At 48.9% G+C, this 22,971-nt stretch overlaps 13 protein-coding genes across 13 annotated transcripts; 3 read left to right on the forward strand and 10 right to left on the reverse strand.

Moving 5' to 3' along the window:
• Positions 1-56: 56 nt before the first annotated feature.
• Positions 57-1,862, reverse strand: SERLADRAFT_446105 (uncharacterized protein; the record flags this gene model as incomplete). Its single annotated transcript, XM_007314828.1, has 3 exons — positions 57-808; positions 870-1,358; positions 1,571-1,862. 3 exons carry the CDS (start codon positions 1,778-1,780, stop codon positions 272-274), a joined length of 1,236 nt encoding a protein of 411 aa, XP_007314890.1.
• A 216-nt stretch (positions 1,863-2,078) lies between these two features.
• Positions 2,079-2,458, reverse strand: SERLADRAFT_459386 (uncharacterized protein; the record flags this gene model as incomplete). Its single annotated transcript, XM_007314829.1, has 1 exon — positions 2,079-2,458. The coding sequence occupies one exon, from the start codon at positions 2,426-2,428 to the stop codon at positions 2,249-2,251; it is 180 nt and encodes a 59-aa protein (XP_007314891.1).
• A 76-nt stretch (positions 2,459-2,534) lies between these two features.
• Positions 2,535-5,054, forward strand: SERLADRAFT_459387 (uncharacterized protein; the record flags this gene model as incomplete). The annotated part of the gene is made up of 10 exons (XM_007314830.1): positions 2,535-2,956; positions 3,007-3,027; positions 3,083-3,701; positions 3,762-3,880; positions 3,934-3,989; positions 4,051-4,301; positions 4,368-4,405; positions 4,473-4,555; positions 4,692-4,725; positions 4,812-5,054. 10 exons carry the CDS (start codon positions 2,746-2,748, stop codon positions 4,859-4,861), a joined length of 1,482 nt encoding a protein of 493 aa, XP_007314892.1.
• Positions 5,055-5,154: 100 nt separating this feature from the next.
• Positions 5,155-7,724, reverse strand: SERLADRAFT_446108 (uncharacterized protein; the record flags this gene model as incomplete). Its single annotated transcript, XM_007314831.1, has 6 exons — positions 5,155-5,411; positions 5,465-6,716; positions 6,778-6,984; positions 7,044-7,120; positions 7,186-7,260; positions 7,393-7,724. 6 exons carry the CDS (start codon positions 7,651-7,653, stop codon positions 5,322-5,324), a joined length of 1,962 nt encoding a protein of 653 aa, XP_007314893.1.
• A 140-nt stretch (positions 7,725-7,864) lies between these two features.
• Positions 7,865-9,453, reverse strand: SERLADRAFT_459393 (uncharacterized protein; the record flags this gene model as incomplete). Its single annotated transcript, XM_007314832.1, has 5 exons — positions 7,865-8,179; positions 8,239-8,349; positions 8,405-9,238; positions 9,288-9,330; positions 9,384-9,453. 5 exons carry the CDS (start codon positions 9,431-9,433, stop codon positions 7,973-7,975), a joined length of 1,245 nt encoding a protein of 414 aa, XP_007314894.1.
• A 110-nt stretch (positions 9,454-9,563) lies between these two features.
• SERLADRAFT_380699 (uncharacterized protein) lies at positions 9,564-10,085 on the forward strand (the record flags this gene model as incomplete). The annotated part of the gene is made up of 2 exons (XM_007314833.1): positions 9,564-9,826; positions 9,911-10,085. Coding segments are annotated over 2 exons (154 nt in total), but the record flags the coding sequence as incomplete, so codon positions are not given.
• A 624-nt stretch (positions 10,086-10,709) lies between these two features.
• Positions 10,710-12,082, reverse strand: SERLADRAFT_459399 (uncharacterized protein; the record flags this gene model as incomplete). The annotated part of the gene is made up of 2 exons (XM_007314834.1): positions 10,710-11,861; positions 11,924-12,082. The coding sequence occupies 2 exons, from the start codon at positions 11,978-11,980 to the stop codon at positions 10,950-10,952; spliced, it is 969 nt and encodes a 322-aa protein (XP_007314896.1).
• Positions 12,083-12,251: 169 nt separating this feature from the next.
• Positions 12,252-12,905, reverse strand: SERLADRAFT_459403 (uncharacterized protein; the record flags this gene model as incomplete). The annotated part of the gene is given in 2 exon segments (XM_007314835.1): positions 12,252-12,854; positions 12,870-12,905. 2 exon segments carry the CDS (start codon positions 12,885-12,887, stop codon positions 12,597-12,599), a joined length of 276 nt encoding a protein of 91 aa, XP_007314897.1.
• A 1,923-nt stretch (positions 12,906-14,828) lies between these two features.
• SERLADRAFT_413495 (uncharacterized protein) lies at positions 14,829-17,123 on the reverse strand (the record flags this gene model as incomplete). Its single annotated transcript, XM_007314836.1, has 7 exons — positions 14,829-15,167; positions 15,216-15,308; positions 15,372-15,488; positions 15,538-15,747; positions 15,805-16,329; positions 16,379-16,458; positions 16,516-17,123. 7 exons carry the CDS (start codon positions 17,036-17,038, stop codon positions 15,018-15,020), a joined length of 1,698 nt encoding a protein of 565 aa, XP_007314898.1.
• A 1,261-nt stretch (positions 17,124-18,384) lies between these two features.
• SERLADRAFT_459408 (uncharacterized protein) lies at positions 18,385-19,813 on the reverse strand (the record flags this gene model as incomplete). Its single annotated transcript, XM_007314837.1, has 5 exons — positions 18,385-18,547; positions 18,602-18,691; positions 18,752-18,914; positions 19,003-19,327; positions 19,535-19,813. The coding sequence occupies 5 exons, from the start codon at positions 19,591-19,593 to the stop codon at positions 18,483-18,485; spliced, it is 702 nt and encodes a 233-aa protein (XP_007314899.1).
• A 184-nt stretch (positions 19,814-19,997) lies between these two features.
• SERLADRAFT_459410 (uncharacterized protein) lies at positions 19,998-20,867 on the reverse strand (the record flags this gene model as incomplete). Its single annotated transcript, XM_007314838.1, has 1 exon — positions 19,998-20,867. The coding sequence occupies one exon, from the start codon at positions 20,426-20,428 to the stop codon at positions 20,216-20,218; it is 213 nt and encodes a 70-aa protein (XP_007314900.1).
• A 381-nt stretch (positions 20,868-21,248) lies between these two features.
• On the forward strand, positions 21,249-22,116 carry SERLADRAFT_459412 (uncharacterized protein; the record flags this gene model as incomplete). Its single annotated transcript, XM_007314839.1, has 1 exon — positions 21,249-22,116. One exon carries the CDS (start codon positions 21,367-21,369, stop codon positions 21,811-21,813), a length of 447 nt encoding a protein of 148 aa, XP_007314901.1.
• Positions 22,117-22,362: 246 nt separating this feature from the next.
• SERLADRAFT_459413 (uncharacterized protein) lies at positions 22,363-22,943 on the reverse strand (the record flags this gene model as incomplete). The annotated part of the gene is made up of 1 exon (XM_007314840.1): positions 22,363-22,943. A coding segment is annotated over one exon (256 nt), but the record flags the coding sequence as incomplete, so codon positions are not given.
• Between the last annotated feature and the right edge of the window lie 28 nt (positions 22,944-22,971).

Raw genomic sequence — 22,971 nt, forward strand, 5'->3', positions numbered from 1 at the left:
GAACGTATGAGCTAATTGCTCAGGTGTCAGATAGTCTCCAGCCAATAGAGTCAAGTCGGCACTCATTTCAAAGGCCTTATCATACTGGGACCTGCGTAAAATTACAATGGGTACTCGTATGCACGAATGCAAGACCGAAGCGAATAGGGATAACCACCAAAGCCAATCAGCAAAAAGTAATAATAGACAGCAATAGAAACAGTTTCACGATACCCAAAGGTAGCCCGATATCGATAACAGTGACAACCCAAATGTTTCCAAGACCTTCCCATCACTCCATTCGAGGCCGTTTTCCAGGTCGATTATCTCCGTCCTCCTGTTGTTTGATCGCCTCGTCTCCTTCTGAGATTCCCTCTACTTCGGTGCGTACCTCACTCTCGCCTAGAACGTTTCTTTTCGGTGACCCGCTTTCCTTACCGCGATCCGCAGACCGCGAACGAGATCTGAACCCAGGTACCCCGCCGGCCGATGTCGCATTTACTTGAGCCACCTGGTTTTGTTGTTGGAGTCGTCTTAGCTCATTAAGCTCGCCATCTGCTCTTTGTCTCGCTATACGTTCCTCGTCCCATAATCTCCGCATTTCCTCAAGCTGCGCCTGCAAGTCCCCCATCGCTTGATCCATCAGCAGTTTCTCCAGTGTCCATTTCTCGATATTTCTCGCTTCGTTTTCCTTCAAGTGGTGGATGTATTGGACTGCACGGGACAGTATAGCTCCTTTTGCCTTCTCCCCTGAACTGTTAGGCACGATACGCCCAAGCTCGTTGATTCCCTCATTGATATTCCCCCTACGGCGACGTTCGACCTCTTTCTGTTGACATGGTATGATACGTTAGTTCATTTCCTATTTTGATATGAGACCATATGCGTACATGGTTATCCTTCCTTTGTCGAGTCCATTCATCCGTTCCCATCGTCGCACTTCTCGCAGTTCGAGATCTCCCGCCAGGGGGAGGTGCACCTCCCGGGAGGCCATCTGTAGATTGCTGAGCCCCATTTTCTTCTGCATCAGTGAGACCTTCTTCTGTTTCCTGTCCATGCGGCCCAACCTGAGGCACTGGAGGCGCTTGTGGGCCGACAGCAGCGCCGACAGCAGAGGCAATGGCGGAAAGTTGACCCAGGTTTGGGGGGCCACGAGGGTGCGACGATGGGCCTGGGTCGCTTAATCCAGGTACTCCTTGCTGATGGTGCACAGGGTGATGTACCTGAGGTGGATAAGGATGCTGCGAGACGGGTAGTTGGTGTGCGGTAGGTTGTAGTTGATGCTGGCCATGGGGAGGCTGAGGATTTATATAGCCAGCCTGCGAAAGATTTGAGAGTGTTTGAGCAGCATCCTCTTTAAGAGCGCCTTGTTCTGTCAACTATGACAATGAAAAAGAGAATCAGCATGATGAGCAGGGCAAGTGCTATCATAGTGTCCCATGCAGATGAAATATTTATAACATGCAGTCTGGTCGCTGAACGTGACGAAGGTCAAAGGTCACGTGGGCGCTGATATACATAATATGCCATGACTTTGAGAACACTCGACAAGAAGGAGTGGCGGGTTTGAAAGATCGAATCTGAAACATACCTTGGAGAACAGAACGGGTGGTAGGTTGCGGAGAATGCTGACGAGCTGGTTCTGGTTGTATCTATCCTGCAGCTGAGAGGAAAGAGATTCTGCGACTGCGACTGAGGCATCGACAGCAGAGGGCTGGTTCTGTGCAGACTGTTGTGTGTCTACAGGGCCTTGTGCTTGTTGGGACATTGCAGGATCATGATTAGGCTGAGTCGAGTCCATTGATTGAGACTGCAAGGATCACGAAGGGCTGGCTTTGAGGGGTGTACGATAACCGATTGATTTCAACGATCTCAGAGGAAACAAACGCCTCTTTCGACTTTCTGTACGCCCGTCTGTGATGGGCCGTACGAGATAGAGTGCTTTGAGAGGGACAGGGAGGTGAGGGGAGCGTCTGATCACGGGGTGGGGAAGCAAAAGTCACGGGCAAGTCACATGTAAACATTGAAAAGCACGTGTGACAAGCAAGTGCAAACAACCAGCCACAGGATAGGTCGGCAACCAAGCGGTTAGCCCACTCATCCTCTTTGTGTCCTGTTCGTCGTATGCGCTTTGGCCACAGAATGGTCGTTGTATTCACAGCTGGTTGGCGTGTTATTCTACGGTCTCTAACGACACAGGACCGGACAATTGCAACGTTACTCGAGGAGACATGTCGTTTATTGCGTGTGATATTCCACGTCGGATCTCTCACACCAGCGCGGCACTGAATGCTTCGCTGTCTGTCTCAGTGACCCAGTTTGACTTTGGGTGAATGTTTTGGTCTGCGATGATCGTGATTATTTGTGGTGACTGTATCCCGCTCTGTAAGTGTATTATAGAGGAATCTCCGAACTGTTGCCTTGGTGCGCTGGGCTGGAAAAGAAACATGTGAAAGCCCTCCGGCGAGATGGGGAAATGTGGTTATATTCTGATCAATGTCCGTCGCTGAGTGGAAAGAGTGAGAAAAAAAAACAGAGAAAATGTCATTCTGCACGATCCCGGAACTCTTTTCATCAAATCTGTCAAAAGTGTTATAAAGATAAGCTCGTATAAATTACACTGAATGATCCTTTGCACCCATTTCATGGATTTGACTGGCTTGAGAACAAACGCGCTGTACATTCTTCTTTTGGTTTAACGGTAAGGCAGTGTCTACAGCACCTCCTCACTTACATCCCCCGCTCCATTTTCTCTCCACACCCAACATGGTCCGTATATCTGAGGACGATCCCCTGGCCCTCGCCATCGCACCCCCACCAAACGAGTCTCCAGAGGAAAGGCAGGTCAGGGAGAGCGCGGAGGCTGAAGCCACCAGGATCAACAACGAGATAGACGAGCAATTAAGACTGGAGAAGGTAGCACTGAGGAAGAAGAAACGTCCAGTAAAAGTTCTTCTCCTCGGTCAGAGCGAGAGCGGTACGTCTATTTCGCTTTCTCTAACCGCAATCACCTCTCATCCTCTCCAGGCAAATCGGCGACGCTAAAAAGTGAGCTTTTCTTCTATAAGCGCTCGTCACATCTGACTCCACCTTGCACTGCCAGACTTCCAGCTACACTATGCACACCGCGAATGGGCTCAGGAGCGAGCCTCATGGCGCGCCGTCATCCAACTCAACCTCATTCGAAACGTCAACTACATTCTCGACAACATCGTTCGCGAAATGTCCATGTCAGACCCATCCAAACGATCCACAGGTGGCGACAGTAGCTTCAGCGACGACGAGATTGAAACGCAACCCCGAGGACCAAGCTTTCAATTCACCGACAAACATCGCCTGCTCAAACTCCGTCTAGGTCCACTTCGTCGTGCACAGGCTGATTTGGAGTGTCGGTTAGGAGCGGCATCTCAGGAGGTCCTTTCTACCACTGTCAACACGGCTACCCCCTTCGACGCTTTCCACGTACCGCAGCACAGACGGCCAGCCCAGGAGTTTTGTATTTCTTCAAGTAACGGCTGGAAATCTGCCCTTGACAAGTTCCGCCCATTCTCAGCTGGTCGTACGGAACAACATAACGTTCGAAGACGTAAAGATATTGAAGGAGATGATGTGACTGATGTCCTCGTTGGGTGCAAGGAGGACATGAAAACTATATGGGAAGATTCAGTCGTGCAAGAGATACTACATCAGCGAAGATCACGGATCGAGGATTCACCAGGATTGTGAGAGCACCCATCTCAATTTCTACGGGGCAGAACAACTTAATAGTCTGAGCATCTTAGCTTCCTCCCTGCCGTTGAAAGAATCGCAAGTCGCGACTACCAGCCCACCGATAATGACATTATTCGTGCAAGACTACGTACCGTCGGCGTTCAAGAGCATAGATTCTTGTTCGAGGAAGGTATGGCGATTCACCTAGTGCCTTTTGATGGCTGTTCTCACTGTCTTCACAAGGCCGTACTGCGGGCAAGGAGTGGCTGATGTATGACGTTGGTGGTACTAGATCATCGGTGAGGCATCGACCTTGCAATACCAGATACGAAGGTGGTCTCATTCACATTCACAATTTAGCGTGCAGCATGGGCATGGTATTTTGACGACGTAGACGCCATCATCTTTCTCAGTCCAATATCTTGCTTTGACGAAAAACTGGCTGAAGACCGGCGTATAAATCGCCTGGAGGACAGTTATCTACTCTGGCGCTCTGTCTGCTCGTCGCGGCTGCTGTCCAAGACTCAAATCATTCTCTTCTTGAATAAGTGTGACATCCTCACTGCCAAGCTAAGGCGAGGTGTCCGTGTAAAAGATCATGTTCCAAGTTTGTAAGTCTGCGCAATATACTACTGTCATTCCCATGGACGAACTGACTATCTTTGCTCTACCTGAAGTGGCGAGAGGAAGAACGACGTTGCGACTGTGATGAAATGCAAGCCGTCTTTTCCCATCTCCCCGTGGACCTTTATGCCCACATACTCACCTCTCCATTCGCTTAGATTTCCAACAACATTTCAAGGAAATTTCCAGGCAAAGCTCCCCAGAACCACGGCCTTTCTTCGTGCACTTCACATCGGTAGTGGTGAGTGTGCCTTTTGCTTTTTCTTCTGACAGGGGGGGTCTTCCACCACCCATCGTGCGTGCCTTGAAAGAAGTGGGTGGAAAGACCCGCCATGTCCGCGGGGATCATCGTGAAAACTGACATGCTTCTTTTCCAGGACACCAAGGCAACGGCAGCTACGCTGAGCGTAGGTGAGTCTGCGCCCCGCAGTTTTTCCGTTGTGTTTTACATGACTGTTTCTCACTTTTTTCTTTCTTTTTTGCTCCTTGGCTTCTAGTGGAGGAGAGCATCCTTCGGGACCATTTACGAAATGCTGATTTACTCTGAATCTTGTATCCATCCCCCCCCCCTATTTATATGAACCTTTCCCATGACTCCTTCGTTATTGATCACACTATAGAACGCGGTATGGGAATTCCCAGCCTCATACTTAATTACTTATTAACTGTTGTAGCTGACGTGTATCACAACTTATGCTTTCGTCTTGAATTATGTATTAAAAACAAAAATAGTGGCAACCACCTCGTACTGTGACAATGCACTGGATCCCATCATGCCATCTCAGAAGACACCAAAAAGCAGTGTTCATGAATGACCCATGACATCTTCAACCATGATGGTATCAAAAAAGGGGGATCCCAATCGCTCGTTGCATAAGTACAAAAAAGCATCAATAAAGTTATTTTATGTTACTAGTAAGCGAAAAATCATCTAATAGGGGAACTACGAAGTACGAATCTGACCTTCCTCCCTCCCATTCCTCAGCATCGGACTCACCAACCCTCTCTCAGACCGACTCTGCTCCCCCGGTGGCGACGAAGACGGAAAGGATCGGGCGGGAGTAGGAGAGCCATCGCCACCAAGCTGGACCTCTGGACTGTCGCCTTCGTCATCACTGTCGATAGGCGTTCCAAGAGCACTGGCACCCACATTTCCGAGGTGCGCTGAACCGGAAGCGGTCCTACGGGCTCGTCGCGCGTGGAACGTCCTGCTCGCAGTCGCATTCGAGAAGATAGGCAGCAGATACCTCTCATCCAACGCCTGGAACCATTTCCCGTCCTCCCCAACAGCACCCGCTCCTCCATTCTCTGGATCTCCTCCTCCTCCAGGCGGAGGAGGAGGGTGCTCGCTCGACGTCGTCGCCATCGGGAGCACTTCCACATCCGAATCATACGAATCGGAAGAGGCGGCAGAGAAGACGGCGTGGTTTGCGATCGGTGAAGCGGGACTTTGGGCTTGGTGGTTGTAGCTCGTTGGTGCGTAGTGAGTGCCTATTCTGCCTGCTCCCCTCGCATATCCCGCGTTCGATGGCATATAGCCCAGTCCTTCGTCTGTATACCTACTCCACGGGCCACCAGTGTTACGACGGCCATACCACGGGCTCCTTCCAGTGTGTCCATCCTCATCTTCGCTGCTGCTAGCCGCTTCGTCCTCCACACCCGTGCGGATCCCGAGAACTTCGAGCATCCTCGCTGTCGTACCACCGAATACGACAACAGTGAGCACGACGACTACTAATACAGTTGTCCTGAGCGTCTGTGCGTTCTCGCCTTTGAACCCTGCGGCGAGCGCAACGCCTACGGCACCACGAAGACCTGCCCAAAAGAGCATCATCTGGTAGGAATGCGGCAGCTCTTCCGTCCGCTGGCCCCGAGCATGGCGGTGGAAGAAGTTGATAGCTTCAGAGAGGGGGAAGACGGATGCGTAGCGCGTGAAGACGACGGCTACAGTGGTGATGGTGATAAAAAGCGGTTTTACGTAGTTCGTCACACGCTCGGAGGATGGCGGGCTCGTAAACAAGGACAACCCGAGGTATATGAAGATAAAGTTTTCCGAGAGCTGGGCGAGCGTTGAAAATATGTACTTTGTTGTACGTTGAGTCCGTCGGGACATCGTGTGGTATGCATAGTGCTTCAGCGTGATACCACAGAAGAGGAGGGATACAATGCCCGACATCGATAGTCCATTGGAGAAGAAGTAGCAGGTGTAGGCACAGAGGGCTACGAGACACGACTCAATGGACGGATACAGGTTAAGTGACGAATGCTTGAGCACGAGAGACATCGCTAGGCCGAAACTAACTCCGAGTGCCATCGACACACTGAAAGATAACAAGAATATACCAATCCCGTGGAAGATAGACGATATATAAATCTCCGTCCCGTGGAATTGTGTGAGCGTCCTGTGAGAGCAGGCAATGTTTAGAAAAATCCAGTTAAAGTGGAAAACTCAAAACTACTTACTCATACATAACAATACTAACGGCGTCATTGAGAAGACTCTCGCCAAAAATGACACTATACAGCTTTGGATCCACTTTGTACTGGTTGAATATGGCCAAAATAGTTACCGGATCAGTAGCAGATAGTGTCGAGCCAAAAACGAGGCATTCCAATAATGTGATATCTAGCGACTCCAGGCCTAGGAATGAATATATGTAAACGAGGACACTGTTCTGCAAGTGATAAGCAACGCGAAACAGATGAAAAATGTCGAATTGGACGCGTACCCCACTCCAACCGCGGAGATGAATGTGCCAAGGAAGGCGAAGGTAAGGATAGAGCCAAAGTTACGAAAGAAATTCTCCTTTGTACAGTAAGAAAGAAAAAACTCGTCAATAGGGTGCTAGTTGCGACGAGTTGCATGCTTACTTGTTTCAGTTCATAGCCAGAATTCAAGATGATTGGTGGTAATAGAAGATTAAAAAAGAGGGTATGTTTGAACGTCTGAAACGAATGAGATCAGAATATTCGAGACGCCAAGGGAATACAGGCAAAACCAAGGCAGAAACCATGTTGACGGTGCCGAGATCCTTGCTTGTACCATTCACCCAAGTCCAGATAACATTGCGCACTCACCAGCATCTCCCGAATCATCGTACCAGGTGCGAGTCGTACAACCAGGCCCACCAGCATGCCAGCAAAGATGGCGACGAACGTCTCATGTACGGCTCGTATTCTTTTTATTTGAAGATAATACGACGTCCACAGCGACAAAATGAGCAGCAAACAGACGAGAAAAAGCGACCATGACGAGTAATATTCCTCCTCTTCAGGTACTGGCAACACGGAGGGAGTAGCGGGAGCAGTCGCCGTTATCGAGCCTAGCTTGATGGACATGGGGCGAAAGCAAGAATGGATTGCAAGCCAGAATGTAGGCTTTCAACTGAGAAACCACAGTTACACTTGTTGGTGGTTGCTTTCGCTGGGCTGCGCGGGGTGTCGTGGCCTTGCTCGGGAACAGAGACCTAGAGAGTTATGTAATCCATACCATTTCCGTCCGGTGGCACTTCTTAAGGCACTCGGGGCATTCATTCACACCTCTTGCTTTCCATAACATACGTGCCTCGATAACAGTATTTATGACAGCGAACGAGTGAGTGGGGAACATCTAAATATTAAACCAGTTATATGTTATATCGAAATGCTATATAGACTATCATCTCCGGGCCTTGGCTGCAGTGACTTTGCTTCGGTTCTGCCACCATGTCTGAGCAAATCGCAGGGACTGTATCATCGTGGGGAAGGGCATGGCCTGCTTCACAAGGGGCGGAATCTTCAGCGCATGACGCACAGCGGCTTGCTGAAGTATTAACGACTGCAGTGCAGTTGCAGTGACACCAGTAACAACCGATAGCCATAATCCCTGAAGGATGGCGTTTAGTTCTACAGCCCATATATATCATTTCCGATCAAAACACTTACAGATGGTAAGTGGCCCATGAAGGGAAGACCCGTGACAGACAATATCCGCATAAAGTTCATGAAATGCGCCATCTCTGGACGTTCAGCAATATTCATGTCTTTTCTCATAACCTAGGGAACAGTCATCAATCAGAGACGGGAGAAGGAGATGTACGGGTACACTTACGGTCATTTGAATGTTCACCATGACTGTAGTAAGAATCGGTAGGATGAAGTAAGGGTCAGCCATGGTCAAATCTGGCAAGATATCAATCCCGCTTTGTTTGAGCTGCTCGACGGGTAGCTGAACCATTTTCTTGATGCCCAGGAACATTCCAAACGTAACAGGGATTTGAATGAACGGCAAGAACATGGAAGGCCCGACCCTAACGCCGGCTTGCTCGTATATTTTCTGTCGCTTCAGAAGAATACGCTGCATAGCAAGTCTATCTCCCTTTGGAACATTTTTCGTCTCCTCGCCGAGGGTCATCAGTTGGCTGGTGAATGGAAGGAGACGCGCAGAGTTCCGTATGCTAGCCACGCTAACCGGCACAAGAGCCACTCGCCATAGTAATGTCCCGGCGATGATGGCATAGAACCATGGCATCCCTGTGCTGACCTGGAGGAGCTCGAAAGACCATCTGATGATTCCCGCGGGTGTCCAGCCGGCAATTCCAAGTTCAGCAAAATCGCCGTAGTTGAGAGGAGGAATGACGTCTGACACGGTAGGTATGGGAGACACGTCGGGTACAGGTGGTTCTGGGATCTGGGCAGTGGGAACTGCCAGTGCTGCCGACGCCTCTGGGGTGTTAGACGTAGATTGAGCGGAGTTGACAGTGTCATTACTAGCAGGCAATGAAGGTGTTTCCGGTACTGAAGGTGAGTCCTGCGGTACGAGTGGATGTTCTGGAGAAGATGTCACCACTGGATTAGATGGCTCTGGGACGGGTGATTTGGACCACCAATAGTTCCTCGTGTTAGACAGGCCATATGGAGAGATTTTTGGCAGTGGTCTGGAGTACTGCAAAGAACATGAGATAAACTCGAGTATACGTGTGGTAGATACTCACCTGCAAGGACAAAAAGCGCGTGCGAGTGTGGTTAAGAGGCAACCTAGATGGCCATGCACATGAATTGGCAAGAAAAGAAAGCAAAGTGATACCTACCTACCAGAGACCCTAATGGTCAACCTTGCACACGAGTTTGCCAGAACCATTGCAGACTACGACTGAGACCCTTGAACGGAAATGCGAAAGAAAAAAAAGCGTGGGGGAAACGAACCGGGCCGAGCCAGACCGACCCAGTGGTATGAGCGCCAAGTGAACCGAGCTGGACCCATTCCTTTGTTCCCTGCCATCATGACAGGCCACCACCGATACAGGTTAGTCCAGCGTTTTTTATTATAAGTTTGGTTGTAAACCTTGCTTTATCTCTGCCATTGACACCAGGGGCCATCGGGCGCACTCGTTTATGCCGGTTGACATCAACGAACTCGTGGAGCTGCGAGCACGGCACAGGACGTTCGACGGCGCGTATCGTCGGACAGCCCTCGCAAACCTTGGTTATTCGTTGACAGTCCTCCGTCTCTTTGATGTAAGATTTTACAGAAGTACGTTCTTTTCTTTCTTTCAGCTTTCCATTTCTCGACACACCCCCTTGGGTCTTTTGCGTCCTCTGATTTCCATCGAAACAGCGCAGATCTTATCTGTACAATGAACCCATTTCTCATGTCCATTTCCAGTCGGCCTTCTTTACTTGGTCCTCTCTGGTGTGCTTTTCATCATGGCCTATCTCCGAGCTCGTCATTCTCGGCATGACTTTGCCGACCAGAACGCAGAGGCAGCCTTTTACGAACGCGCGCTTCCGACAGTCGGGCAACAGGACAAGCAGGGGCATGGGAGACCTTTCATGACTGCGGGGGTAAATGTACTCGCACTCGCCATCGTTGTAGCAGCAGTCGAGATCGTTCTTTTGTCTCTCATTTTCCAGATCTGATACGTACACCCGTGGGGTGAGTCTTGTCCGTCAAACCCAGCTTACAAAAGGGTTATCCGGCAAAGACCAGTAGTTGGCGAGTGAACCCAACTCTAACAGTTCTCGCTGAAGTGTGGGGGCGGTTTAGAAGACCATTGTCACGGCAAATGGACACGACTACAATTTTACCTACATACTACACACATGACGGCCCGGTATACTATGCTTCAATATTTTGCCCGCATCCCGAACCCTGTCGAGTCGTAAGCAATGACTTGATTTCTGTTCCAAGGCAATGGCACGCTGAACCTGTATTTGTAGATCAGCTCGAAGCTCGTAAATAGCCGCAGCTCGATCCATGGATCAGCGACCTTAATCGCCGCCGCCGAGGGTATCTTTCTTACGAGAGGTTTGATACACAACACAACCTGCAGGTGATAAACCTTGAAGCTCTATCTAGTACTTTGGTACTTCACTGCCGACTACTCGAAATGTCAAGTATCACTCATGGGAAGAAGTCGAATAACATAAGGCGCTGATCTTCCATAGTAAATCAATATATTACCTCCAGTTCATTTTTAAATAGTCACGCAGGTAGCTAGCACCGACGACGAAATATATGAACGTTAAATGAACATAAACCCCTGGCGGGTATCTCGCTAACATAGCAAAGTCCAGAAAACCAGGGCAGCTGAAATTGCAATAGAACATCACCCGAGCAACAAAGAAAGCCTCAAAGTACCGCCAAACAATCCTCATCACAAACTAGCCACAGCCAGTGCTGCCATGCCTAAGAAGATGCTGACAGGTCCATTGAGATCCTGGCTGAGCGATCGGGATGCTGCTCCGCTTAGGATGCCACTCGAGATACCACCAGCTGCCTGGACAGCACCACTGAGGAAGTTAGTCCCGCACTGGCTCTGAATGGCAGAGACGAGGGCAGTCTGTCCACTCATAAGAGGACTGGTGGAAAGACCGGGCGCGTAGGGACGGTTAGACTCGAAGGTGATATAAGGAGTGAGGATGCTGCGAGTGCATGCGGTGCAAAGAGAAGAAGAGGACATCGAGGGTTGGAGGAAGAGGAAGACGAGATTGGTATCGTGGTATGTGGTGGTATTGGGAATGAGCGCTGCAGTAGTGTTGGAATCATCGCGACGGGAGAGAACTTGGGGTGTGTAGTAAAGGTTTGAAACCTTTGCCTGATCAGAGCCAGGTATGACGATGTCTACACTGCCCACTCCAGTAGACGACGAGTTCATTCCATTGGTGACTTGCGTGACACAGTACTGGCCATTGTCACCTTTGGAGCAGACTGCTTGTCTGAGGGGAGTCAGGACATAAAGAGTGTCATAGATCCTGATCACGTCGTCGTTAGGGCTCGATGTGAGCTCTGCAGAGCAAGCAGAGTAGAAGGCGCTGAGCTGGCCGCCAATGATGCTGTCAGGGCAGTTGGTGAATGCACTGGATGCACAAAGGCTGCTGAGTGCCGAGTTGACATCGGAGGATGAAGGGCTGCTAGAGTTGGCACCAGGCCCGAATGCTGAAGTGGCTGATACGATGGGACTCGTGCATGCAGTGAGGTTGGAGTTGCTGTTAAGCGAGTTGAGGAAAGATGAACATCCTTGGCTGATATCAGTTGGTATAAGGGGGTTCGCAGTGGTATTGGAAGACTTAGAACAAAGGATGACTGTCAGACGTTGCTATTGATGTATTTTGCTGATATTGGACTCACTGAGGACTGGGCCACCACGGCGGAGACCAGGACTGATAGTACTGCAATAGACTTCATTTGATATGAAAGGATATGGTAAGGATGAAAGAGTGGACGTGTTCTTTACTGTCGACGACGACGGCGCCTCGTTTTTGCGTTATGGAGCGAAGTGGTTTCAATGCGAAAAACGGTCTCGTTGCCCTCCACACGAGGCGTCCATCACCAAACAACACCAAATACAGGCCTAGACGCGGCTGAACAATAACATGACCGCGGGAAAGCTGACTAATACAACCACACTCGGATCTAAGCAGTCCATTATTCTGTTATCACCGATAGCACTGACCGCAGATGCTCTTGAACCACTACCATCCGTTATTGCCCATAGTAAGTGTCTCCTCTTTCTCAATACCTTCTAACATATGCAAGGAAACGTGCATTTCCCCGATATCGCGATCAAACATCCACAGGTAACGTGTCTGTTCTGCAGATTTTCTTGGGCATAGGCAAGCATCAACGCGTTGAATGTTGAAGACCACGGCTGCCATCATTCACCGTTTGGCCCCCCTAACCACGGTCCGTCTTCTTAATCTGCGCGTTCGATTTGGACCAAGTGCCCCGAACACAATTTCAACAGAGACACGCGGTCCTGATAGCCATCTCTCGTGTTTCCAGAAGGCCGATTGGCTTTTGCTTACTCTCTGGCGCTTCTTTCTGTGCGCCGGGTCCCGGGAAATGGTCTGGCCGATGTATGCAGAGATGCAAGATTGGCACTGATACACCAGGTGCCTTCCATGCTTTGCTCTCTCCCGCACAGATTGCCAGATCCCAGCCTGTCTACCTGGGGGCCATATTCACAATACGTTCTTCTGATTTGTATACCGTTGATGGTGGCGTTATACCTCATTATACAGCTCATATTACGGCTGTATGGATATCCCGCGTCAAAACTATCGCTCGGAAAGCCTAAATTTACTCCGCACATTTTGAATCACGTATATCTCAGGGCATGGCGGTGACGCAGACCTCGTGTTATGTTTTTTACTCAGCAACAACGTTGTATTCGCTGACCCCTAGGTAACCATAAAGAGAAGAACGATACTCAATCTTCAATGCTGCACAAGGCCAAAACGCTGCACATGCCCAGTGGACAACTCGAGCGGTGCATTTTTTTCATAGAACGCCACACACCACCCGAAGCCTTCGGACATGGTCAGAGTTTCAACCTGTATAACGTCTGTTCATGAGTTGACTTGGTACTCAGGATGGATCGGATAGTCTTTTTTGATGAACATGATTGTCTGATAGGTGCACCCAAACAGAGCTCCGTCACCCCATCAGGTGCAAGCAGTTCTGCGCAGAGCAGCATGCACCTGGCTCCGGTGGTCGTGATTCTGCGACGAGCACAGGAGCCCATCTATTGCCAAGCTATGTTTCGCCCATGTCATATTTGTGGGATTGCAATTTCTAGTATGGTTCAGATATCGTGTAAGACGCGCTGTCGATGGCGCAAAATGCAATTACGTTCGACGACTAACTATGTATACTCGTTGACCCTAGCTTCCATCCAATAAACTTGCGATAAGCTGACAGCTTTCTGCAGATTTGATCCACTTACTCCAGTTGTCCTACTCACCCTCCCTGTGATATGATCCGCAACTCAGACAGGTAACCTTCAGCTCACGCAAGCCTGGCCCTCTCTATCGGCGCTCATGTCCACACTTTCTGCGTTACACTCACGAAATACTCAGTGCCTCCCAATTTTACGTCACTACAGTCCTTTGCGGAACGGCACACCGCCTTTGTCTTCCACGCCTGTTAGTAGATTTGGTTCAATACCATTTCTAGTCACCTTCCAGTTTACGCTTTGCCAAACTCGGCTCATTAACTGATGATAACAGATGGCCAGTCACTGCGATAACGGCTCGTACGGACGCCCAGCATGACATGTCATTTGATGTCTGATGCCAAACCTTTTCATCTCTGATTTACCTTTTGTTATTACGCGCATCTTGACTGATCATATTTTTTTTCTCATCGTCAGATCTCATGAGTTGACAACTATCCGTTGGTGTCGGTCAGGTGAGCAATTAAGACCAGTCACATAACTTTTCACTCGGGCTGTTCATTTTTCCTTCGCAGTTTTAACAAAATCAGCGCATATAGTCGATAGGGGGCATTACCTCTTCAGAAGCGTGTCGAAAAGTTCCCGTGGGTTCGTCGCAGTTCTTACTCGCGCTTCGTACTCATCTCCGTCAGGTTTCTGATATGAAGGCTTTTCACGCGCAAACCCGTCATCTCCTGTAACATATACCCCAAGACGACTTCCTTCTGCAGCATTACATCGCCCTTGACATTCGAGTGCTAACTCATAACAAAATAGAGTAACAGCGTGGCAATCTCAGGGCTAAGTACACGAATGCCATATGAGCCTACTTTGTACGGACGAACTCTAAGGCCAATGGGAATTGTGGGGCTTGTAGTTCTCAGCGACGTTCTATAATCTGCGATAGACATTACACATCATCAAGACACGAGACACGACTCGAACACGTTACTGCATTCCCCTAGATTCTTCGGTACCACCAGCCATTCAAAATAGCTGCGCACAACCTTCCAAAGCCAGAATCTTCTGCCTTGCGGCCGGTGATCACGGATTGAGTATCGAATTCACTCGCGCCATCTTTGCATCTGCGCACAGAACTCATACCGGACGGTACATAAAGAGTTCATTCGCCGAAATCATATCATATTAGTATTAGTTCACGTTTCTTTTCATTTGATTCTACTGATATGATCGGGTTTTGATAACATCATCACATTAAAGGTGCCCCGACTAGTTTCTATAGTTTCATCCTCAAGCTGTGAAATGTTCATTGCCGACGCATCCGATATTAACAAAATCCAGGCCTGATATTCTCTTCTCGTTAGAAGAATGAAATATTATTATGATTATAATGACAATATAGTTAACTCCATCTACTTCCGTCTCATCCCCACAACTACTCAAAGTTATGATATGGTAAGAGAATCACCTAATGTATGCAGACCCTATTACTCCCATCATGAATAACCCCCCCAAAAGCTCGATCCTGATATGATAAATACGATAATATCAATCCTTTCTTTTACCCAAACTGAAGATGCCCTCAACCCCAGGATGGTCGGTAGTTCGATTTGAACGCCATTTGCCTACGAGTGCACGCCTGTAGAGTACATGCCCTTCAAAGATCCATGTGCCAAGGCCTTCATCGCCTGCGTGCTTCTATATCCAGTGTTAGGTCAGGCAGGTGTAAAACTTGCAAAGACATACAGGTTCCCGCCTCAGCACGACCCACCCATCGGACAATCTCACTCTTCCAATAAACCTAAAAGCACCCCACGCCTGATTAAACTCTTGCGTGGTCTGACATGGGGATGAACAGGGGTAAGTTTGCAAACCGAGTAAGAAGATTTCGTAAAGGCGTACTTCTCCAGTGATGATAATGTCCAACGGATCTCTGCGGGCATGAACGGACGTATTTGATGAGTACGGCTCATATTGAAAGTTTTGGGTGATTCTTGCGTGGCAGAATTCTGTTCCCTTCTGGAAAAAAGTTGATGGGTTTGACAGGCCTGAAGGTGAGAAGACTTACCTGTGAATCCAATCGGTTATGAACGTCCTGATCCCATTGGACCGGCATGTTCAGGAAATCGTCACCGCTACGTGGAAAGGGAACACAGGGCGGAAAACAAAGATGCTCTTGGAGTTCGCACTGCATTGCGTGCCGGCTTGTGAAATCCGGCAGCGTCGAGAAGTTTGGTGGTCGATGCGTGGCATTGTCCAGCAAAGTCAACGATGAGACCTACCATGGTAGTCGTATCAGCACAACTGGTGAATGCATCGTCTACGCCATGCGTACCATGTAGGTTCCTTCCCAGCGACCAGTCAACGATCCAGGAACGTAACTGCGAAGTACCGGGAGATGAAGAGGACGGAAAGGATGGGCGATCCTGTAAAAATCTTCGTCGTGCACGCTACTTCGCGACGGCTGCGACGTCGCATCCGAGTTGGAGGAAGCATCACCTGATTGCAGGTTGGAAAACTTTAATGGGAAGGAGTCTGCGATAAGAGGGGTTCTAGAGCGTGTCATCACAGCGTAGTCTTCCATTGTAGGACCAGCGCGCTGAGCTGCCAACGCCGCGGCTCTATTGATCGGTAGATGTGTGGGTACTTGGAGTACTGATGCCTCCTTGAGAGCGAACGTGAGGAAGACAGCACCAGATACTAAGCTTGGGGAAGACAATATGAATTGCTGAGAGTATTCTAAAAATCCTCCACGCCGTTCGTAAGACTGCGATGGGGTCTTAATTAACATGGCTTGATCGGGATTGGTAGCATCTGCAGCCGTGTGTGGATATGTGTCGTAAAGGGCAATCGAGGGATACTAGCGAATATATTAGCACTCTTGAATTCAAAAAAAGCAGTTGAGCTACCTTAGATGACACCATCGCGATGGGACGTAACAAAGACAAAAGCTCGTTGCGTTCCTCGATCTTTAGTTGTGATATGTGTTCTATATTCGTTATTCAGATCACTGGGAAACTGGTATGATAAATGATAGGCGCCTTACCAGTGGACAGCGACAGGCACGCAATCCAAATCATGATTGCATTGCTTTGATTCTCAAGAGGCCAGCCACTGGTGGCAACGTCTTGATGCAAACGATGCCGAACAAGTTCAGTGATAAAATGGGAGATATCCGCGGTTTTCAACTGCGCTTCGTTCAGCTCGTCGCTTTCGAGTACCATCACGTAGATGGTCCAAAGATGGGAGAGAAGGTCTTCATGAGAAAGGTGGCACCGACGAATCCGGCGCAAAACGATACAGCGCCGCCTCAGTTCGGCGGCCAGTGACGAAGTGATCAACAAAGAGGAACGACTTCGACGAAGCGAGGCGGCAATGTCGTATTTTACGCGAAACACACGTGCGTAAAGCTCGGGACACGATTGAATGGAGAGGGAGTGGTGGAGTGTACGACTGCACAACAGGAGCTGAAGGATAGTGACCATGGGCTCGAAGGGCGTCTCGGCAACACACATATACGCTATGTGCTGCAGAATGTCCAGTGGGATTGACTCCAGGTATGAAGGCATGGCGAAGGATTGTGGTGACTCCAGCCAAGGGCGAAACGGTTTTAAAGGTCTCAGTTGCAAGCGCCGTGCGCCATGGATGTTTAGGAAGCTGGCATGTTTTCAAACCCGACTGCCATGCTCTGAAACCGCAAGATGGATGATCGCCGTGAGCTTGTCAGGCATCAGACGACTGGCTGTTGTAAAGGCGCAATCGAGCTGCTGCAGCATGTATGCGAGGCCCACTCAAGATCTCGATCGTTAATTGATACTTACCCCGTGTTCATCCGTATTCCTTACCTGAGCTTCCTGTGACAAGGCTAAAACGCTTTTGTGCATTGTAAAGGAATTGCCTTCGTTTGAAGCCAGGGAGTCGCAGAGATCTTCCAGCTAAATGGAGCGCCGTCCGTTTCAACACTCCGAAAGTAACGTCCCTGTTATGACCATGCCTTTAACAGAGGAAATGAAGACCTGCGTGGGAGATAAAAGTGGTGTCATATTTGCGAAAACCCTTGAATCACTGCATGAATCGAGTTAGATTTATGGGTCAAGGTAATTTAAACCAAGATGTACGTTCGCCGCCGCAATACGGGAGGCATACCACACACACACCAGATCCGCAGCCTGGCGGAGCTTGTGTAAGTCGCTGCATGCTGTGTTTCTGCGCACACAGAGGTTAACTGTGAGGAAAGGGTGTTGCATTTTGGGCGTCTTTCCTTTTTCCGCTCATTCAAAGAGCGCAAACGCTCGCACTGGACCCGCATTCATATCGCAAGCTGTGTATGAACCTAGGCGAACGTTATCTTCATAAAGAATACAATGTCTTGCAGGTGTCATCAATATGTAGGACTTCCAAATCATATCAAAAGAAATAGAGCATACCACGAGCCCCAGAATTAGGCAGGATCGCAGGCTGTTTGGGTAAGGAAGCAATAGTGAACCGTGACTCCGACACAAAGATCCCCATCCGTACCGGTGCCATGTTATGCTTACCAGTAACGTTCGTGATCGCTCCATGTCGAAGAAAGTCTTCCTTCACATGAAGTATATTAAAGCATGCCACTAGAACACGCACTTCAAGCAGAAAATGCTCAGCCTATCTTGAATATTGACCGGTCAATATTAGCATTGGGAGTGATGGGCGTGTGTAGACGTACTGGAGGGTGATGGCACCCCATTATCTCGGCCACCTCTGCGCTTCGTGACGGCCTTATCATCTTTATCTCACAGCCTCATATTCTTGTACGTGTAAGTCCTGCCTCGATTCATAGAATGAAATGCACGAGGCAGAACCAGATAATCATGCATTAGCCACCCTGGCACGCTCGGTCACCAAAGTTCTCCAGATCCTTTACCTCGTTCGCAATGACATAAATTCAGTTATCCCCATCACCTTCCAAGATCATATAACCCCCACCGGGTATTTCCATTTATCAGTTACTACACTTCTTCGAATACGGCGATACAGCTAGACCCTACACTTGATGGCACAGACAACAAGACACAACCCGATTCGTAAAGATATTTTACAATTCTGAAAGATGGAAAATGAATATTTGAGATACTTTGCCCTGCTTCGACACTCACTTTGCATGGCAGCAACATCAGTGCTCTGGACGTAGTCCTCAAGTCCAGCAAGCTGCTCTTGCAAGTCATCGAGAGAGACGAGTTCATCCTCTGATCCAACCTCGCATCAACGAGGCGATTCAAAGTACCGTTCAAATATAAGCAACGCACCAATAACCAACGTTATTTGAAGCTTCTTAATGCCGTAACCAATCGCTACGAGCGTGCTGGCGCCCCATACAAGGCCCTCCATCTCAACAGATCGAACGGATTCTTCTAGAGCCTTCATGTCCGTCTCGTCGTCCCAGGGTTTTACCTCAAGAGTCACGACAGACTACATAAGTAGGAAATCAATCAACGTTTTCATTGTAGTTACATGGACATATTGTTATGGGAACATCGAGGCGGGAAAATGGACAGACCTTCGCAATCGTCTTCGGTTTATTGGCTTTCTTGGCATGGTAGGCGGCAACACGTTCGGCCTTGACTCTCTCTGCTTCAGCATCTTCTTCTTCATCTTCTTCTCCGAAAAGATCGATTTCATCGTCTTCTTCAGCCGCTGCTTCTGCAACGGGAGCAGCCTCGGTGAATTTCTGGCCGGCGGTACTAGATCCCGGAAGGCCATCGTGCTCGGCACTGTAAGATTTGATGTGGGCGTACCACCTTGTCACATGAGGATGTGCTCCAGCGTCAGGGGCAGCGGTAATCGCTTTAAAGACGTGAACATCTGCTTGCGATGGGGTGTACCTGTGAAGTGAAGAATGCACATTAGCTGAAGATTACGATAAGATCAAAAGTCAGATGAGAATATCAGATGGCTAGGCAAAAAGGCTGTCGGCATGCTTGAGCAGCGGGTCTTAATCGCTTCTTGGAAACACGGACCATAGCATATGATCATCATATTTTTGAATGGAAAAGAAAGTATGTTACGCGATGAAAACGAGATGTACTCACCCTTCAACGTAAGACCTGGTGGAAAGGTGCTGCTCAAGAGATGCGATGTTGAAAGACATTGTAGGGATGCAAACGATATCGATGAAATGAAAGAAACGATATTGCCTGTGCAAGTTTTTTAAGTTTTTCGATACGCGCCTCTAGGGCAGGTTCTTTCGCTTCTCACGTGAGCCGCTCTTGCACTGGCTGGTCCATCGCGTACCAGCCAGCCACTGTCAATACCAATACCACCTCATCAGCAAGTCTGGTATGGCCAGAGACAGCCAGAGACATTTAGCGGTTTGTGCTCTCTACGCAACGTTTCCAGAATACTCTAACGTTGCCATAATCTTAGAAACTTAAAAGACGCCCATGTTTACTGTGCAACCGCGTGAATGTTCCAGTATCTTCTATCAGCACTATGACCAGCTCAGGACATAACGATATATCTATATAACTAGCCATTGTAGCATCAGTCTGGCACGCTACGAGGAGTACGTGTGTTTATCAATGCAGGTCTGCACGTTCTCCTGTGTAGTGTGCTGTTAACTTGGATTTTCCCCATGTTCTTACCCGACATTTCAAACCCACACGCCAGGTAGTTTCCGTTCTGTTGGAACGATGCTATGTCATGCTCTCCGCTACCACCCCATCAGGTGCCGAAGTATTCTTTCCCGAGTGAACGTTGTTTACTCATTTTCCTCATGGCGAACCGATACTAATCAAGGCATCTTCATATGACTTGCCAACTTGAATGCCCTTGAATGAAGCCGTCCTCGTTCCCAGACCCTTCAAACACTTGCGCATTTTTATTGTCATACGCGGACAGGTCGCACCATCCTTAAGGTCATATACGTGCACGGCCTCCCCCAGCGCTTCCATCAGAAATCTTCTGATAAACGAGGCCACAGACATGCAGTGAATCTCCGTTGAGGGTATAGCAGCACCTTTACTCTGGCTCAAGCAGGCATTACCCTTTCTCCGAGCCTTTACGTCGGGCTCTCCTTCACTTCTACGCCCAGCACAGTATTTACTCTGTGGATCTATTTACGAGCGATATGTGCAGTGTGGAGTATCAAAGAACGAAGTGGTCGCACTCCGACGATTCCCGCGTTCTGTCGTTGCTCGGGATATCTTCATTATGTCATATTCGTGGCTATGGCCTGTTTATACGCCGCATCGTGAGGTCCACATTGCCCTGGTGGCTGCTTTTTTATCTATGTATTGGTACGCCCTTCCAAATGCGGCTTACTTCGCATTTATAGCTGCCCATTCAAATTGCCTTTTTTTCACCGTCGCGTTATATTATTTTGATAAAACTGTCCAATGGTACGGTAGACGGGCGTCTTATCCTGACTGTCCTCTGGCTCCGACTTGGTGATTATGTGGACTTTATGGCTATGCCGTAGCTGTTAGTTCGACGTTCAACTTTGAGCCAGCGGTGCCGTGAAGGGCGTAAGGTTTCTTTCGTCATTTCCCTCTATAGTACTTCTGATTCTCATCTGCTTCTGATTGTGCTATACCGTGGATCTAAAGGCTTACATGACCGACGGTGAACTTACTCCATCCCTTTCCTCCGCTGTCGTCTGCACCTCTTAGCGTCCCGACTCGGATCGCATCCAAAATAGCACAATACACAATACAGGATTAGCGTGCCACAGACCATACCATATTCTTTTTCAAATCTATACGCAACCAACTTGGCCTCAATTTATTATGCACTGCTTAGTTCGTCAATTTGTAATTTCAATACATAAACGTACTGTACACGCGAGTTACCCAAATCTAACCGGCGGGCTCTAACGTAAGATTAGATCAACTTCGATCACACACGTCCATAATTATCTTTGAACATGAACAACCCAACAGTCTTGAACACAACTCACCTGGAGCACGAGAACTTGAAGAGTCACCATCGTATCAGTGCCCTTCTGCCGTCGTGGAGCGACCGAGGCATACCATATTTCTTTCCTTATCGTGAGGCTTGGACTATCCAAGTTTTAATCCATGAGAACACTGAGGCAGTGTTATGGATCCGGGGCCATCCGCTCATTAATCTCGCCTTCGCCATTGACGAATGCGATGCTTTGATGAGGCGGTGGCGGATCAATCACGATGGACTCTCGTTGAGAAACGTCGACACGAAGACATTTATATCACAATGGCGTTTCGATAACATACGTATCCATATGTGCAAAGGCGTTCGCAGGGAACTGTATGGACTTCGTCGGCTGTCTCCAAAAAAGGAGCTTGAGAACCAAAGTATACGACATGCTGTTATGACTGTAACCTGGCGATGAGCCTCTCAGGGCACGATTTAGAAAACTTTTAGATAGGTAGCCACAAATCCGTGGCGGGTTCCGTGCGCCTCCAGGCTGATGGAAAAAGGTATCTAGTTGAATCCGCCTGGGGATATAGTGGCCATGATGATCGAATGCAAGACCCGTGATTGGTGAATACTTGTGGCACGACGAGGACGGAGTGCTGAAAAAAGCTTCTGCAGTCGGAGTGTGAGCGCTAGAACGGTTTTCATACGTGACAAACGAGATGCGGTACGTGGATGTTGTGCAAGGCGGCGGCCATATAGTGTAAAGTTTCGGCCTGAATCGCGGTTCCACGAGAATGGGTGGCGTCCTCGGATTTCACACTAACCATGTGTGCTACTGCCAGAATCTGAGAATCCAGGTTATTCAGAGTAAATGCCGAGTGGGACGAGCCCCGTGGGCAGATTGTGTCGCAGGCGGTTTTGCTATTATCGATTCTTTGAATTGCCGTACCGATAATGCAGTTGCGCGTGCGGGTACAGATATGCGGGCCGAATAAAAAATGACATGTCTGATGCAATCAATCAACGGGATTTCGAAATTTCGAAAGTGGGGAATATGTGTCGATGAAAGTACCTTACAACGAAGAGGCCGTTGATTGACGAAGTGTAAAGCGGTAGACGTTACTCGATCCAGTCTTGATCCCCGTTAGCTGTGAGATCATGAGAATCTCGAAGAAACGAAGTGCCACGAGAATCGGCCCTATGATAGTTAGGGTTCTGGTAAGAGGAAGCTCTGCCCAAACCAGAAGAATTACCCGAAACATAGACGAAAGCGCAACGGCAGCGATACAATCCCACTTTGTACTATACGTTTTTGTGGTTCTCCCGTTCAGCCCGGAGACTGGAGTTCATCTGGTATGACGGGCCCGGCGCTGGTGTGACGAGTTCCGAGAGGATATGAGCGTCACTGTAACATTAACCCGCGACTCATCTGTAAAACGCGATCGACACCACCTTGCGCACGATGAGTTTCCACGAGTTATGGGACGTATGGAACGTGTCGATACAGGCACAATTCTGTGTGCGATGGGGTGCAGACTGCAAATTTCCTGGCTCCACGATATGCAGGTGTTCAATCTAGAGAAATCCCGTTTACAACGGGCCAGTTATGCATATGAATTCTTTGTGCATG

The sequence above is a fragment of the Serpula lacrymans genome (assembly GCF_000218685.1).
Source record: "Serpula lacrymans var. lacrymans S7.9 unplaced genomic scaffold SERLAscaffold_3, whole genome shotgun sequence".
NCBI lineage: Eukaryota > Fungi > Basidiomycota > Agaricomycetes > Boletales > Serpulaceae > Serpula > Serpula lacrymans.